This window comes from Fulmarus glacialis, unplaced genomic scaffold (genome assembly GCF_000690835.1).
Source record: "Fulmarus glacialis isolate BGI_N327 unplaced genomic scaffold, ASM69083v1 scaffold22239, whole genome shotgun sequence".
NCBI lineage: Eukaryota > Metazoa > Chordata > Aves > Procellariiformes > Procellariidae > Fulmarus > Fulmarus glacialis.
In genome coordinates, this window is record NW_009235517.1 from 55,872 (window position 1) to 69,515 (window position 13,644).

The 13,644-nt window shown below is 40.2% G+C and overlaps 1 protein-coding gene across 1 annotated transcript in view; it reads left to right on the top strand.

The window, feature by feature from the left end:
• LOC104082813 (protein Niban-like) overlaps positions 1 to 10,707 on the top strand; it is a gene marked incomplete at both ends in the record, with an annotated part of 36,337 nt that extends 25,630 nt beyond the window's left edge. Inside the window, 8 exons of the mRNA XM_009586060.1 lie at positions 800 to 904; positions 999 to 1,161; positions 2,145 to 2,332; positions 2,567 to 2,728; positions 5,456 to 5,566; positions 6,177 to 6,284; positions 8,138 to 8,249; positions 9,106 to 10,707. Of these exons, the coding sequence (XP_009584355.1) occupies positions 800 to 904; positions 999 to 1,161; positions 2,145 to 2,332; positions 2,567 to 2,728; positions 5,456 to 5,566; positions 6,177 to 6,284; positions 8,138 to 8,249; positions 9,106 to 10,707 (2,551 nt within the window). The remainder of the gene's footprint in view (positions 1 to 799; positions 905 to 998; positions 1,162 to 2,144; positions 2,333 to 2,566; positions 2,729 to 5,455; positions 5,567 to 6,176; positions 6,285 to 8,137; positions 8,250 to 9,105) is intronic.
• Between the last annotated feature and the right edge of the window lie 2,937 nt (positions 10,708 to 13,644).

Here is a 13,644-nt window from a genome sequence, read left to right on the forward strand (position 1 = left end):
AAAGTAATTGCTTGAAAAGTTTTTCACAGCTATTTATTTTATCCCTTTTGCCTCAGGATTAGGTTGGAGCCAGTGAATCTTTTGGATCATGTTACACATTTTTGAAAAAAGATCAGATAGAGTAGAATTATTTGATTCATAGATTGCCCACATTTCTGCATTCCATTTCTGACCCACAATCTGGTTTTCCTGGGATCTCCTTCATTTCTTGTTTGAATTGTGAAGCTGGTGCTCACCTGAAAAAGTGCTGGAGATCCACATTGGTACAGTCATATCTTTCTTTTTGGGGCCAATTATCTTTCTATCAGAAGCATCCTTTGTGTGATGGCTCTTTAGAACAATGTCTCCTCGATGATACCTCCTCTGGAAGGGTGTAAGTGTCCCAGAACAAGGTCAGTTTGGGGAAGCAGCAGTCAGCAAACCAACTTTTCAAATGTTTTTGATCCGGTTGCTCAGTTGATATAAATCATTTTAGCTCCATTGATTTTCACATGGCAATTTCATAATAGCACGGAGTAAATTTTAACGGGCATCTTAGTTCAGCATCTTAGTTCATCTGTTGTCAATTGTTGCATGGTCTCTCAAAGTCTTTCAGTGAAAAATGCTTCAGATGAAATGCATGGAGCTTCCCTCAGGCATACCTAATATTTTAAATCCAGTCCTCCTGGCAACCTGGGATAGATAAGCCATTGTGTAATTGAGGTTGCCTGTGTTTGCACATCATTCTGTGATGCGAGTGCTCAGTTTTCAGATGAAGAACATTATGCGAACATGTCATTTTAATCTTCTGACCATATAGATCCTGAGCAACCTTGTGATGGAGGAACTCCTACCTAACCTTCAGACGATGATCCTGCCTAAAATGAAAGGAAAGAGGAATGATAGGAAGCGGGCGTGGTTTGGTGTAAGTACTGATACTTGCAGAGTAGTTGTTTCTCATAGCAGTTGTCTGTGTGTGCTGATTCTGATCTATGCTTCTTAATTTAATTTGGGTTTAGATCGTAGAAGAAACTTACAGCTTAGTCCAGCAGCAGGTGTCAGAAGGATTAAGTACCTTGAAAGAAGAATGCAGAGATTTTGCAAAAACTCTTGAAGGGACCATTCGCTCAGACATGGATCAGATTCTGAACTCCAAGAACTTTTTAGCTGGAAAAATCAAAGGTTAGTGGAGGAACAGCTGTGTTTTGGAGCAATTTTTTAATGTTTCCCATTGTGTTGCTCAAGTTACCAGATGTCATTGTTTTGAAATCTTCACGTGTTTTGAAAAATCCAACTGGAGACACTAATTTTCAGAAAAGAAATGCTTTGAGCCTCTGCTGCCTTTGATGGGAACTGATACCTGTGGCTGCTGTGTCTGTGAAAATACCAGGTCTTCTCAGGTTGGAGCTAGAGCTGACAGGTTTTGAGTGTCCTGGTTAGAGTTGCTCATTCTGTGTTCATTTTCACTGGGACAGCCTTACATAATGAAGATATACGTTACATGAGCTTAATTAAAAGTGTAGTGGTTTTGACCTGATATCTAAGAATTCTCCACAAAAACAGGTGCTGGTTATGTGACAAATTCATCAGCTACCAAAGAATACTTAATCCAAAGGGCTTCTTAGGTGGTTTTAAACTAACATGCAGTAATTATAATTTTGCTATGAATGTAAAAATGAGGGTAAAAAGTAGGCAAAACATTAGTCGATGTTGCTTAAGCTATCAAATAAATAAACAGCTGATAGTTTAGGAGCTGTTTTGATAAAACTCAGGATGTTCTGTTGATATTCTCATATACCAGCATAGGATGCTTTCAGGGAACTGTAGAGTACCAAGTTCGGATAACTCTTTATAGAGTCACTGTGGCCATGCGCTGTGCAAACCTCCTGGTGTGTATCAAGACTGACAGCTGCCCTTTCCTCTGCTCTCACAGTGCCCCCAAGCTGCTAGCGTTTGGTTAGGTGGGGCATGGGAAAAGATGCTTCATTGTCACGCATAAAACTATAAACTCTCCTTTCATCACCCTCATCATCTTTGCGGAGGCGTGACTCCAGGCAAAAGTATGGAGTCGTTTAATTCATTGTAAAGTAGATCAGTTCAGATTACTTTTTTCACTGTATCTCTTAGTAGCCTAAATGCAACTGTTGTATTGTCTGGCACTCCAGCCACTGTTTCTGAGCCTGCCCAAAAGTGCTGCACAGAAAATATCCAGCCATTTCTCGCGTCCATATTGGAGGAGCTCATGGGTCCGGTGAGTTCTGGGTTCACCGAAGTCCGCTCACTTTTTGATAAAGAAGTTAATGAAATCATCCAGGACTTCCAGAAGACAAATGATATCACGAAGCTAAAGGAGGTAAGACAAAAATATATCTGGAGCCTTTTACATTAGCACAAGGACAAGCAGTATTTGCTTTCCCAGGTGGTAGTATGTTAGCGCTTGGTTTTGTCATTTAGAAAGTCTTGCGGTATTTGTGCAACTAGAGTGTAGGTATCAGAATTTGTGTTAGGGACACTGTTACCTTCTCTATTAAAAATTCACCTCTGGTTGCTTTCTCTCAAAACCTGTTCTTCCTCCACTGGAACACAGAATGTGGATCAGCTTATGAACCTACCATTCAACTCTCTGAAAATGGAGCCCTGCTATCTGAAAGTGAACCTCCTCCAGGAGCTCCTTCAAGACCTCAAGAGTCGCTTCAAGCTCTATCACATTGATTTTGTGATTCAGAGGACACAGAACTTCATGCAAGAGGTACTGTAAGATCCAGTTTATCCTCCTGGGAGAACAGGTTAGGTTTGTCCCTCTAATCTGCTTCAAAGTAATCTTGATAAAAAGTTGCACAAGAGTCCCAGAGTATATCTCAATCAAAGTACAGGTAACAAAACCTAAGAAAATGACAGCTAGAAGCTGTTTCACATTTATATTTGTGAGGTTGCACGCACGTGAGTCTTTCAGTAAGGCACAACAATTTTGGATGGATCATCTCTTTCCCTGAACCTTGGCATCCTGAATTCTCGGTGTCTCAGCACCTGAGAAAGTTGTGCTTGTACCAACGGGGTGGCTAAAATCTACCTGATTTCCATTCTCAAGGAATGATTTTAGGGAAGGATCTTAAATATATTTTACCAAAATGGAACGTCTCCTCCTTGGTAGTTTATTTTCTTATGGATATAAAGTAAGGCAATTAATGTTAGAAACTGGCAATTACTGGGACACAGATGACGTCTCAGGATGTAGCTGCATGTAGGTGCTTTAACCAACTTCACTTCTCATGGGAATGGTTGAAGTGATTACATCATTTCAGGTGAAAAATGAACTCCACCTCTTTTTCCCCTCTAGTGTGTATTGGTATAGGCTATAATTTTGCTTTGCTTTTATTTCTTCTGGATGCCTGGCCAGAAATCTATTAGGAGCTGGCCAGTAGACTTCTTTTGATTGCCAGATCACAAGGCAGATTTGGCCTTGTAGCTCTATGTTGAATCCTGTGATTTTAGTCCGAAGTTGAGAAACTAAATAATCTAGTAGGTAATCTCGTGAAATGGAGCTGGTCCAGTCCTGTGGAGTGGGAGTTACGAATATGGAAAGCACAGTGCTGGGATAGGGTTTTGCTAAAAGCAGGTCTTCTAAGTATAGCCAAAGAAGTATTCAGAAATAAAATTCTGATTTCATGTCTGGGTCTTTCAGGGGGGACCATTCCAAAATGCTGCCAAATAAAACGTCTTTCAGTAAGTGAAGACCATGAGTCAAGTCAAAGAAATAGACAGAAAATATATCCCATACAAACCAAGTGGTTTTTTTTTCTGAACAGAACATGAGTCAAAATTCATAATAAATAAGTTAAATTAAAGCACAAGTTGTTCTAAAAATGCTGTTATTGCCTCTCTCTCCTTAAAAGACTGGAATCTAAAAATGCTGTTATTGCTTCTCTCTCCTTAAAAGGCTGGTATTTTTGTCGTGAAAATAGTAAGTAGTTTCACTTTGTGTCCATGGACATTTATTTTATTAATGAGTAAGGTCAGACGTGTATATGCTCCTGTAGTCTTAACGTAAAAGAAGCATTTGGCTTAACTCTTAACTCGGGTGGAGGCTGGAGCAGGATTGCTTGGCTTGGGAGCTTGGCATCCTCTAGTGGCCAATTTTAGGAATTTCGGGAGCACAATGCTCAACTGGCATAAATAAAGCAGCTTTAGTGACTTCATGAGAACTATGCCAATTTATGATTTGCTTCAAACAAAAATTGAAATAAAAAGCGAGTAGTTAATCTTTTCGTTAGCCTCAGACTCTGCACTGATCCTGTCTTTTTCTTGTATCCAAGGTCTTGCAGTGCATGAGCCTTTACTGTACAGCCCTCTGATGCACGCACAAATTGAGTAAACCTCCATCTTCTCCATTTCCATTTGTAAATACAGTCTGTGTAGGTCAATCCTACATTATCTGCAAAGTCAATTGTAAAAATCGGCCTTCAACATTTGTCACTGCATATTTTCATTCGTGAAAATATTACTAGCCAAGGAGGAATTAAAAGCATGTCTTATCCATAAGTATGTACATATTAATTTACAAACTACAAGAAGTCCTCTATAAGATATGGCTGTCTATGTATATCGATTGGGATGGCCCTATGTGATGCAAAGGAAGATCTGGCGGTATAAACAGCTTCCCTGTGGATGTCCCTGTACTTCTCCAATAAGAATATAGTAGAATTTGAATGGAGACACTTAGCTAAAAAAGGCAAAACCTCATTAAGTAGACGTAATAACTGCTTGCAGAACTGTTTTTCTGAAATATCTTTTCAGAGTAGGGCGTTTAATATTTTTAATGAATCTCTGGATAACTGGAAAATATGGCAAATGCCAGCCTAACATAATTCTGTGAGAAATTATTGCACTCTGTGATTTTTGGTGATAATTATTTGTATTATAAGGAAAGATACTGATTAATTCCTTTTTTAAAAAGTTATCTGCAGTATTAATGATTAAGACCATTAGAATCTGGTAGGAGTCAATGGGAGTCTTCTTATTAGGGATAATGAGTTTTGTCTGTGGCCTTTACATATACATGATCGATTCTACTTTTTGTCTTCGTCACCATCAGTTTGGATGGTGTCATGAGATTAAATCTATACAAGAAAGCTATGATAGCATAATAATGATACCAAGGGTTAGTTTTCTTTATTTATTGCAACATCTCTGCGCATGTTAGCCTTCAGAGAACTGAAATACAGCAGAAAATTTTTGGACAATATGAATGAAGCTACTCTGAGTAAGTTTGCTGATATAACTGTTTGTTTAGTTACATTAGCAGACTACTCATTTAAAGTACTTGAAATATTTCTTGATTTTAGGCCCGTTATTCTTTCTCCGTTTCACCTTCTCAACAATAAGATTTAAGTTAACAGTTACATTTATCATGCTTCTTTACGTATGGAGGAATTTTATGTTACTGGTTTTTAACAGATTTTTTAATTCTTATTTTTAGCTGATGGAAAATGCAGTTTATACTTTCGAACAGTTGTTCTCTCCAAGTCGCCAAGCAGACTCCGCGAAAGTTGCAACAACCATTGAAAAAGTCAAGCTGAGAGTACTGAAGGTAAATGTGATGTTGCAGCATTTGCACAGGAAGACATTGGGTTCTACGTTTTTGGAAACTGAGAATATATTTTATGGGAATTTATCTCAGTATTTGAAAGAAGATATCTCTTACCACCCAGCTGGAAATACTGATTTGGTGGCACTTAGCAAACCTGTGCATTTTGGGGGATAAAACATAGTTCTGGGCAAACACTTGTAAAAGTATTTACATGTGTAGTCCTTTTAACTGCAGTTAAATCAGCTGGAGATGATGCAGTGGATCTGGGTAATCATTTTTTACTAGCTTTATAATTAGCCTGCCCCTGTAATTCGTTACTCTTGGAAGAGGCAGTGCTGAAATACCTGGAGAGAGCAATCAGAGGGCTGTTTCTAGCCTAGGTAGAAAAAAATGAAGGGAAAGGGATCCCAGAAAACCAGATCTTAGGGTATTTTTGTAGAAGCTGGAATAACCTGCTTGGGAATTCGAACCCCTGAGTGCACCCGTGATGTGGCATCCTTTGGGATTCACCTGTCATCAGTTACAGGTTAACAAGAACCGGTTCCTCCTATGAGTGATTAATAACCCCAAACACGTTTGAGCTTGTTTCTCTTTTTATTTGTTTTGACAGCAATATGATTATGACAGCAGCACTATACGGAAGAAGATATTTCAGGAAGCACTGGTACAGATTACTTTGCCGACAATGCAAAAGACACTGGCTTCAACGTGCAAACCAGTAGGTTTCTGTGATTAGAAAGAAACAATAATAAAAGGCAGGGAAGGATTAACACCGTGGCAGTAAATCCTCAACTCTGTAAAGCTGCTTTCTCTTGGGAAGTCATGCAGGTTGGCTGCCTTCTTGGCCAAATGACGCTTTGATTTGCCAGTTTGTGGGTTGGGTAGATGTGGAGCATAGGGAAGATTTCAGGAAACGGGGAAACTGTATATACACCTTTTTTTCTCAAGATAGTTGCAGACCTTTGCCCATCCCCATTTCATTTCTTCCCTAGAGATCTGAAGTCCCCTCAAACTGGACTCCTCTCGACAGCTACGATTGTAGGTTATGAGCTTGTCTTTGTGTTCAGCACCCTGCTGCAGGCTGAAATTCAGTCCATGGGAGAGGGCACTTTCCTCTTCAGCAGCACCCCGAGGCACGGCTGTGACCATACACAGCCTCTGCTGATGACCTCCTTCAAAGCCAAATGCCTGCTTGGGCAGCAGGAGCAGCGAGCAGACAGGCCGTGCACTTGCTTTCGGTGATTTTAAATGGACGTAATTGCGTCAACAATCAGGAAACACATACAGAGGCAATCTCTGTTGCCCTTAATCATACGGGTAGGTTAGTACTCAGCAAATCCAGCTACCAGAGTTATGTGGAGGTGTTGTCAGTGTGGCTACATCAGGGGCCAGTTGGAATGCTGTTCACCTTGGCTCGAGATAAATAGTCTGTACTGTTCTTGAAGCCCATGCATATCCTCTTGCATTTTCACTATACCTGCTGAAAGATGACCGCCCTAAGCCATCCTGGCCTCTCTGCCCTTTTGTTTCCCTTGATGTTCATCAGTTCCTGGAGGCTGTAAGCTCTCACCCACGGTGTGCTGCTCTTGCTCATGCTCTCCAGCTTGTTTCAGTTTCAAAACCAAGTTTAAACCCAGTGTTTTGCCAAGTTATGCTTGCGAGTCTTTGAGTATGGATTATTAAAACTTAAAACTTTCAAAAATATATTTAAAATCACTCTCTTCTGTATGTCACTCTACTTTCTTTACTATCCCCACAATAATAGTCTCTTGTAGAGTGTCAGCAGTGCCTTCAAGACATGGTGTCTATGCACAGGGGCAAGCATTTCATCACCTTGAACATATGTAGAGAGGGTGGAGTCCCACATCACGCCTCTGTCATACAGGACGGAGGAAGCAGTGGTGGTGCAAACTTCCCTCAAGCCCTTTCTGTTTCATTTCCCACAAGCCTTTTGCATTTGTGCCTCTGCAGAAATGAGCAGCCAGCTCTAGAAGCAAATGTGTGGCACAACTGACAGGCCCAGTCAAGTCTTGACCTTCTACTTGAAAACCTCCAGATGTTTGTATGTAGGTGCCTCTTCTAGAAGTGAGCAGAGGTCATTTAATTTACTTTTTATAGACCACCAAGCAGCTTTTTAGTGATAATGACTCAATTATTGTCTAGGCAGCCTATTGCGTATAAATCAGGAAGCTAAAAATTTTACACACCTATTAGAAAAACAAAACCAAACCCTGTATCTCCCATGCTCGCTGTGGATTTGCCTCCTTGGACAAACAGTGAGTGAGGCATTTCCTCACCAGCTATTTACTTCAGAATTGTTTATTATAGTGCAGTTGGAATGATCTGTAGTGCTTTTAAATGTAATTGTAGTTCAAGAATACTGTTTGATAAGTGCGTAATAAATTGTGAACATACATAGTTCATTTAGTCATAGTTCAAATAGTTCACCTCAAGAGCCAGCAAGGAGTATTGCAAGACCTGCTAGGTGGCATATCCAAGGTGCTCTGTTGAAGTAGGACTCTCAGAGTCTCTCCTTTTTATGTATCTGTTCCTTTCTTTGTGTCTGCACAGGAGCTGCAGAAATACGAGCAGTTCATTTTTGCTGATTACACTAGCGTGATCCAAGTAGAGAATGTGTATGAAGAGATTTTATATCAGACACTGCTTGAAGAAACCCTGAAAGGTGAGGACATTCTTGAGGTGACATTCTTGAGGCTGGTGGTTACCATGCTACAGTGTTTTCATTTATCTCACTAAAGATGTGTGGCAAGCCCTAAAATCTGAATTATGGGGCACCTTTACTAAACCTGGGAAACTCAAAGTGATAGCTGGGCACAAGCCTATTTCTAACAAAATGTAATTATGCCAACTTCATTTTATCTTGATTCCCTGGGCCAAGGAGTGACATTATGCTGTTGTTGGCAAAGACTTGGTGATATCTAATGGCAGGAAAAATTAATTTCCCCAGATGAAATGTACGGCTGGATGCAGTTTCCAGTACGTCACTGATGCCAGTGCAGTACTCCCTGCAAATTTCTCTGCTTTTGTGTCAGAAAACGAAACTATTCGTGATGGCATATACAGATATATAAAATACTTGATCTCGCTGGATCTGTCTGTCTGTCTATACCCTGGATAAAAGACAAGCTTCTGTATTGCACAGTAAGTTTTAATAGCTCCTCTTTGGCACTCCTGTTCAAAAATGTCAGTATAATAATTAATGTAAAGAGCACACTTTTATTTATATGTTCAGTGTAAGTACTTCTGCGTTGAAACATTACCTTTGTGCATTGCGGGTCCTCTGGTAGTTTTCTATTACAGCAATGCTTAGGTCAATATTGAAGTTCCATTATTCAGAACAGATAAAATCCTCCCCCCCCGCAAAGAAACATAAACTAAAAAAGCAAGTTAAAAATGAAAATTACTGTTGTCTGTAATATCTAAATGTATGACATTAGAAACTCAGGAAAATGGTGTACCTTTTTCAAGGTACCTCTGTCAGTCTTTCCAAAACAGTTTGATCTTTCTGTTTTATTTAGTGATAAAAGAAGCTGCCATTATGAAGAAGCACAACCTCTTTGAAGATAACTTGAACTTGCCCTCTGAAAGCGTGTCCAGCTTAACGGACCTGAAGACCCCTTCAGGATCGGCACAAACCACTCCCGCGAAGAAGCCTTCCACCGCCCGAGCCGAGACATCGGACACTGAAACTCAAAGTGATGAAACGCTCATTGTGACGGAAAAAATTTCGTGGGAGAAGGATGCCGATGATAGGAAGTCATCAGACAAAGAGGCAGTCACTTCTGTTAATACGGCTGGTGATCAGGCAAGCAAAAGTGAAGAAGTGGTCATTACAGACATCGGTGAAAAACAGGAATCCCTTCCAGCTACCCTTACAAAACAAGAAGTTGCAGAGGAAAAAAGCGCTTTGGAGAATGAAGGCACGGTGAAAGCCGAGTGTGTAGTGAACAGTGAGAAAGAGCTTAAGACACAAGAAGCTGTGGAGGAAGAAGTAGCTCTTGGGACTGAAACTGCAGTGAAAGATTTTGGAGCCAGCCCTAAAAAAGAACTTAAGGTACATGAAGGAGCAATGGAGGAAAAGGTAAATTCTGAGAGTCAACTGGCAACAGGTGCTGCGTTTGTCGGTGGCACTAAAAAAGAAAGCAAAGCACAGGAAGAAGTTGCTGAGATAAAGCTGACTTCCCCACATGAGAATGTAGCAGAAGCAGAGATTTTAGGGAATGCTGAGAAGAAAACCAAGGTAGAAAAAGAAATTGCAGAAGAATTATCTCAGAGTGAAAATGCAGTAGGAACAGGGTTTGAAGAGGATAGTAAAACAGAAAGCAATGACCAAGGAGCGAGTACTGAGACAAGGGTTATTTCCCAGGATGAAAACACAGGGAAAGGAGGGTTTGGGGATAATCCTGAAAAAGAAAGCAAGTCAGAAGAAGAGAGTTGTAAATCCCCTGATGACGTGAATGAGATAAGGAGTTTGCTGATGGTAACGGTTGAGATACCAGCAGGTACTCCAGCTGAGAACATAAAAGAGATTTGTGAAGGTGAGATATTAAAGTTGCAGGAGCACAATAAAGGGAACGACGAGTTGAGCAAAATGGCTGCGGCAGAAATTCAAGTGAGCCAGACGATGATGAATAAAGATGCCGCAGAATGCATGGAGTTCAAGGAGGACCCACCATCTTCATCTAGTTTGGGGACAGGTGGTACGAATTTAGTGCATGTGTCCGAGGGGGCCTGCAGTATGGCACGAGCAGAATGGCTGGTGGAAAGCTCAGATAGGCTTCAGGAGGCAAAGGCAGAGGTGGATATCAAGCAAAGCGTTTGGTACACAGGTGTGGGAAGCTGCGAAAGGGATACATTGCAGGCAGAGGAACACACTGAAAATGTGTCTGAAGGCAAAATATTAGATGGGGAGGAAGGAGGAGCAGGGAATAGCCATGCCGTCCCAGCAGAGGTAGGGACTGAGAGCTTTTTTCATAATCCCGCTGAAAATGCAGACACAATGCAAGCGCCCATTTTGGATACAGAAAACCCAAGAACAGGACTGCTAGACGTGCCAGTTTCTTCACTGCCGGAGCAGGGCAAGGCTAGCGCCAGAGAGGTCACAGGAGATACAGAGGCTGGTGAGGGTGAAGGGAAGCCAGATGATGAATCATCTTCACACACGGAAATAAAAAGCACAGAAGTAAAAGATATTTTCACAGAAGAAAACAGAGAAGATAGTTATGCACAACAAAACTCTGAAGAGTAAGAAGCGTTTTTCAGCCCAGCCCTGCAGGATTTATTTACTCCAGTAATCCCTGTTTAATTGTGAATACTTACTTGGGTTGGGGCTAGAGGAAATGGGCTTTGTTGTGGTATTACCAGGTCTTGCAGTTTTAGCACGGATCCCTTCCTGAGTGATGGGTGATAGGTTTCTTTTTGGTTAAAGCCCTCACTGTTTAAAACCAGGTTACTGGGGAACCTCATCTTTCACTTAAAATTTGCTACCTTTTATGGTTGTAGAAAAAGTCTGAAAATGTGACCACTGAATGCTTCAAAAGCAACTCACCCCCAACTATAAAGTTATTTTAACAACTTAACTGTTCTTAGGTGTTTTAGCAGGGGAGTAGCTCATGATTTTTAAATGCATGGATTTGACAAGTACTGCTATGATTCTTAGGTGGTTGGTACATACATTGCTATTCGAGGATGCTTTTACTATTTGCATGCAATATACGGGAAATAAAGAAAACTTTTAGTAGTTAAACAACCAAATAGTTAATTTAGTAGGTTGCTCAAAAGCCACATTCTATGCAAACTCTGCAAACTGATTACTTAACTATTTTAAAGTTTTGACAGATATTAAAGACAAGCAAGTGTTCTGATTTTTTTTTTCTCTTATTGCTATATTTAAAATGGGGAAAATATGGGAGCAGGTTTCTCAGTCCCACTCTGCACTTCTGGGTTATACAGCCTTCCAGAGCACTTTATGGCTATTTTATTTTGTTTTATTTTATGGAAGGGAAAGATGAGAATGTTTACAATAACTATAACCATTAGGCAGCATCTTTCTGTTTTACTTCCCACCATAAAATATATTCACTTACGGCTATCTAATACAGAACATTAAAAGTCCTGCCATTCCCATTCTTACTGACTTACGTTAGAATTAACCAGTTCTGTGGGCCTTTTTAAGTGTGTAAAGTGTATCATAAATTGCAGTCATTGTGAAATATCATAGTCATTGCATATGATTTCTAATACAGATGTTAACTGAAGGAAAAAGCAGCCAAAGATTGTTCTTAGATGTTGGAGGACAGAATCACATTTCAAAAGCAGGTATTAAAATGGGACCTATTGCTTTCATAGCCAGCGTATTATCATCCATATCAAATCATGATCTATGCACGAAGTTGCTTATATGCATTATTTGCATGCACAATGTAAAGACTGTGCACAGAAAAGCTTGGAAATGAAAAATAGTATTTTAATAAATTAGGCTTTAGAGATCAAGACCTCTGAAGTGAGGTCAGTTTAAGGCATCTTAAAAGTTTGGCCTAGTATTTCAGACTGTTTCTGAATAAATATAATACAGTACAGGACAGCAAAGATTAATGATAAATACAGTAAGGACTGCAGGATTTACACCCATAAAGACATGGGAAGAAATAACAAAGTCCCGAGAGCATGATACTTGTTGGCATTTAACTTCAACAAGCTGTGCAAGGTCTATTATTTAATGCTATCAAAATATGCTAGAATACTAACAGAGAATTGACACTAGAGTAACAGGCAAATATTACAGCGTAAGTAAGGAATGTTGTTGAGTAACTGGACCAACTGCAATGTCACTATTGTAAAATAAATGCAACTCCTATTTATTCCAGATGCCATACTATGGTATAGAAACTTTGTCACAGATGTTTTCCTTGCAAAAGTACTTTGACTCGTTTCCTCCTTATATTTCATGCAAAAATACTAATTTGTAAACACACAAACCACTCTCAGCCAATTTTTTTACAAATCCTTAGTTATTTCTAATTGGTACTGAACGTTAAGTGACTTCAAATTTATAAGGTGTGCTTTGCAGTTAAGCAGCAGCAGTGTCTTTTAGACATGCTAAAATTACGGGACATGATGTTTTTTAGTACAGTGTTTTGTATGAAAGAGGACTAGCAAAACAGCGATGGTTACTGTCTGAGAAAAAGGCTGCAGTCTCCTACAAAAGCTGCTTACGACTGATAACGAATTAGATCTGTGCAGAAAGTATTTAGCATAAACATTCCCATCATAGTTATTTTTGAGTTATTTCTATGGGAGGGTTAAATCTGGGTAGTATTTTCCTGTAATATTAAAGAATTGTGTTGCTGAATACAGATGCTCAGCGTATTTGTTTTTCGTAAGTAGGATGGGAAAGAACGGGGAAGATTTAGCCTGTGCATTGCCCTGTTCTGCCATTTAAATTGAAGTTCCTCATGGCTAGGGGAGTGACTTTTTGCCTTTGTGGATGTTTTCCACCTGAATGCAAACATTCAGGTGTCTGCAAATGGATAGAGAGTAGCATTTTTCTTGTCTTTAATCAGACTTGGGTAGAGGTGACAGCAGTTTAGAGGTCAGTGATCTGCAAGGTTACGTTGGACCGCTGATGAAAAATAGTAATAACCCACCGAGTCAGTAATTTTTGTCGCTTTCTTGGAATTTCCTACACTTAACCTGGAATGAATTATTTCTCTTGTAAACTAGGAACAGTAATAAATCACCTTTCACCGCCTGGAGGGTTGAGGGTTAGGAGCGCCGCGGTGGCTTGAGGGGAGCGGGCCGGGGGAGGTTACCGCTGTTCTATTTCGCGGGGTTGCCAGTTTTAAAGGACAGGATATGAAACACATTGTATCTTGCTTATAACTTTGTAAAAACGCTTGTCAATGAAAATAAAAGCAGCTCTTCCCTTCCATCGCTGGGAGGTTGGTTTTGTGTGTGTGTGATAATTTAATTTGGGGGTTTCGGATTTAAAAAATGCACTTCAAGCGGCTGCCGGGGGGCGAGGGAAGAAGACACTTGCCTTGCAGCTCTCCCCGGCC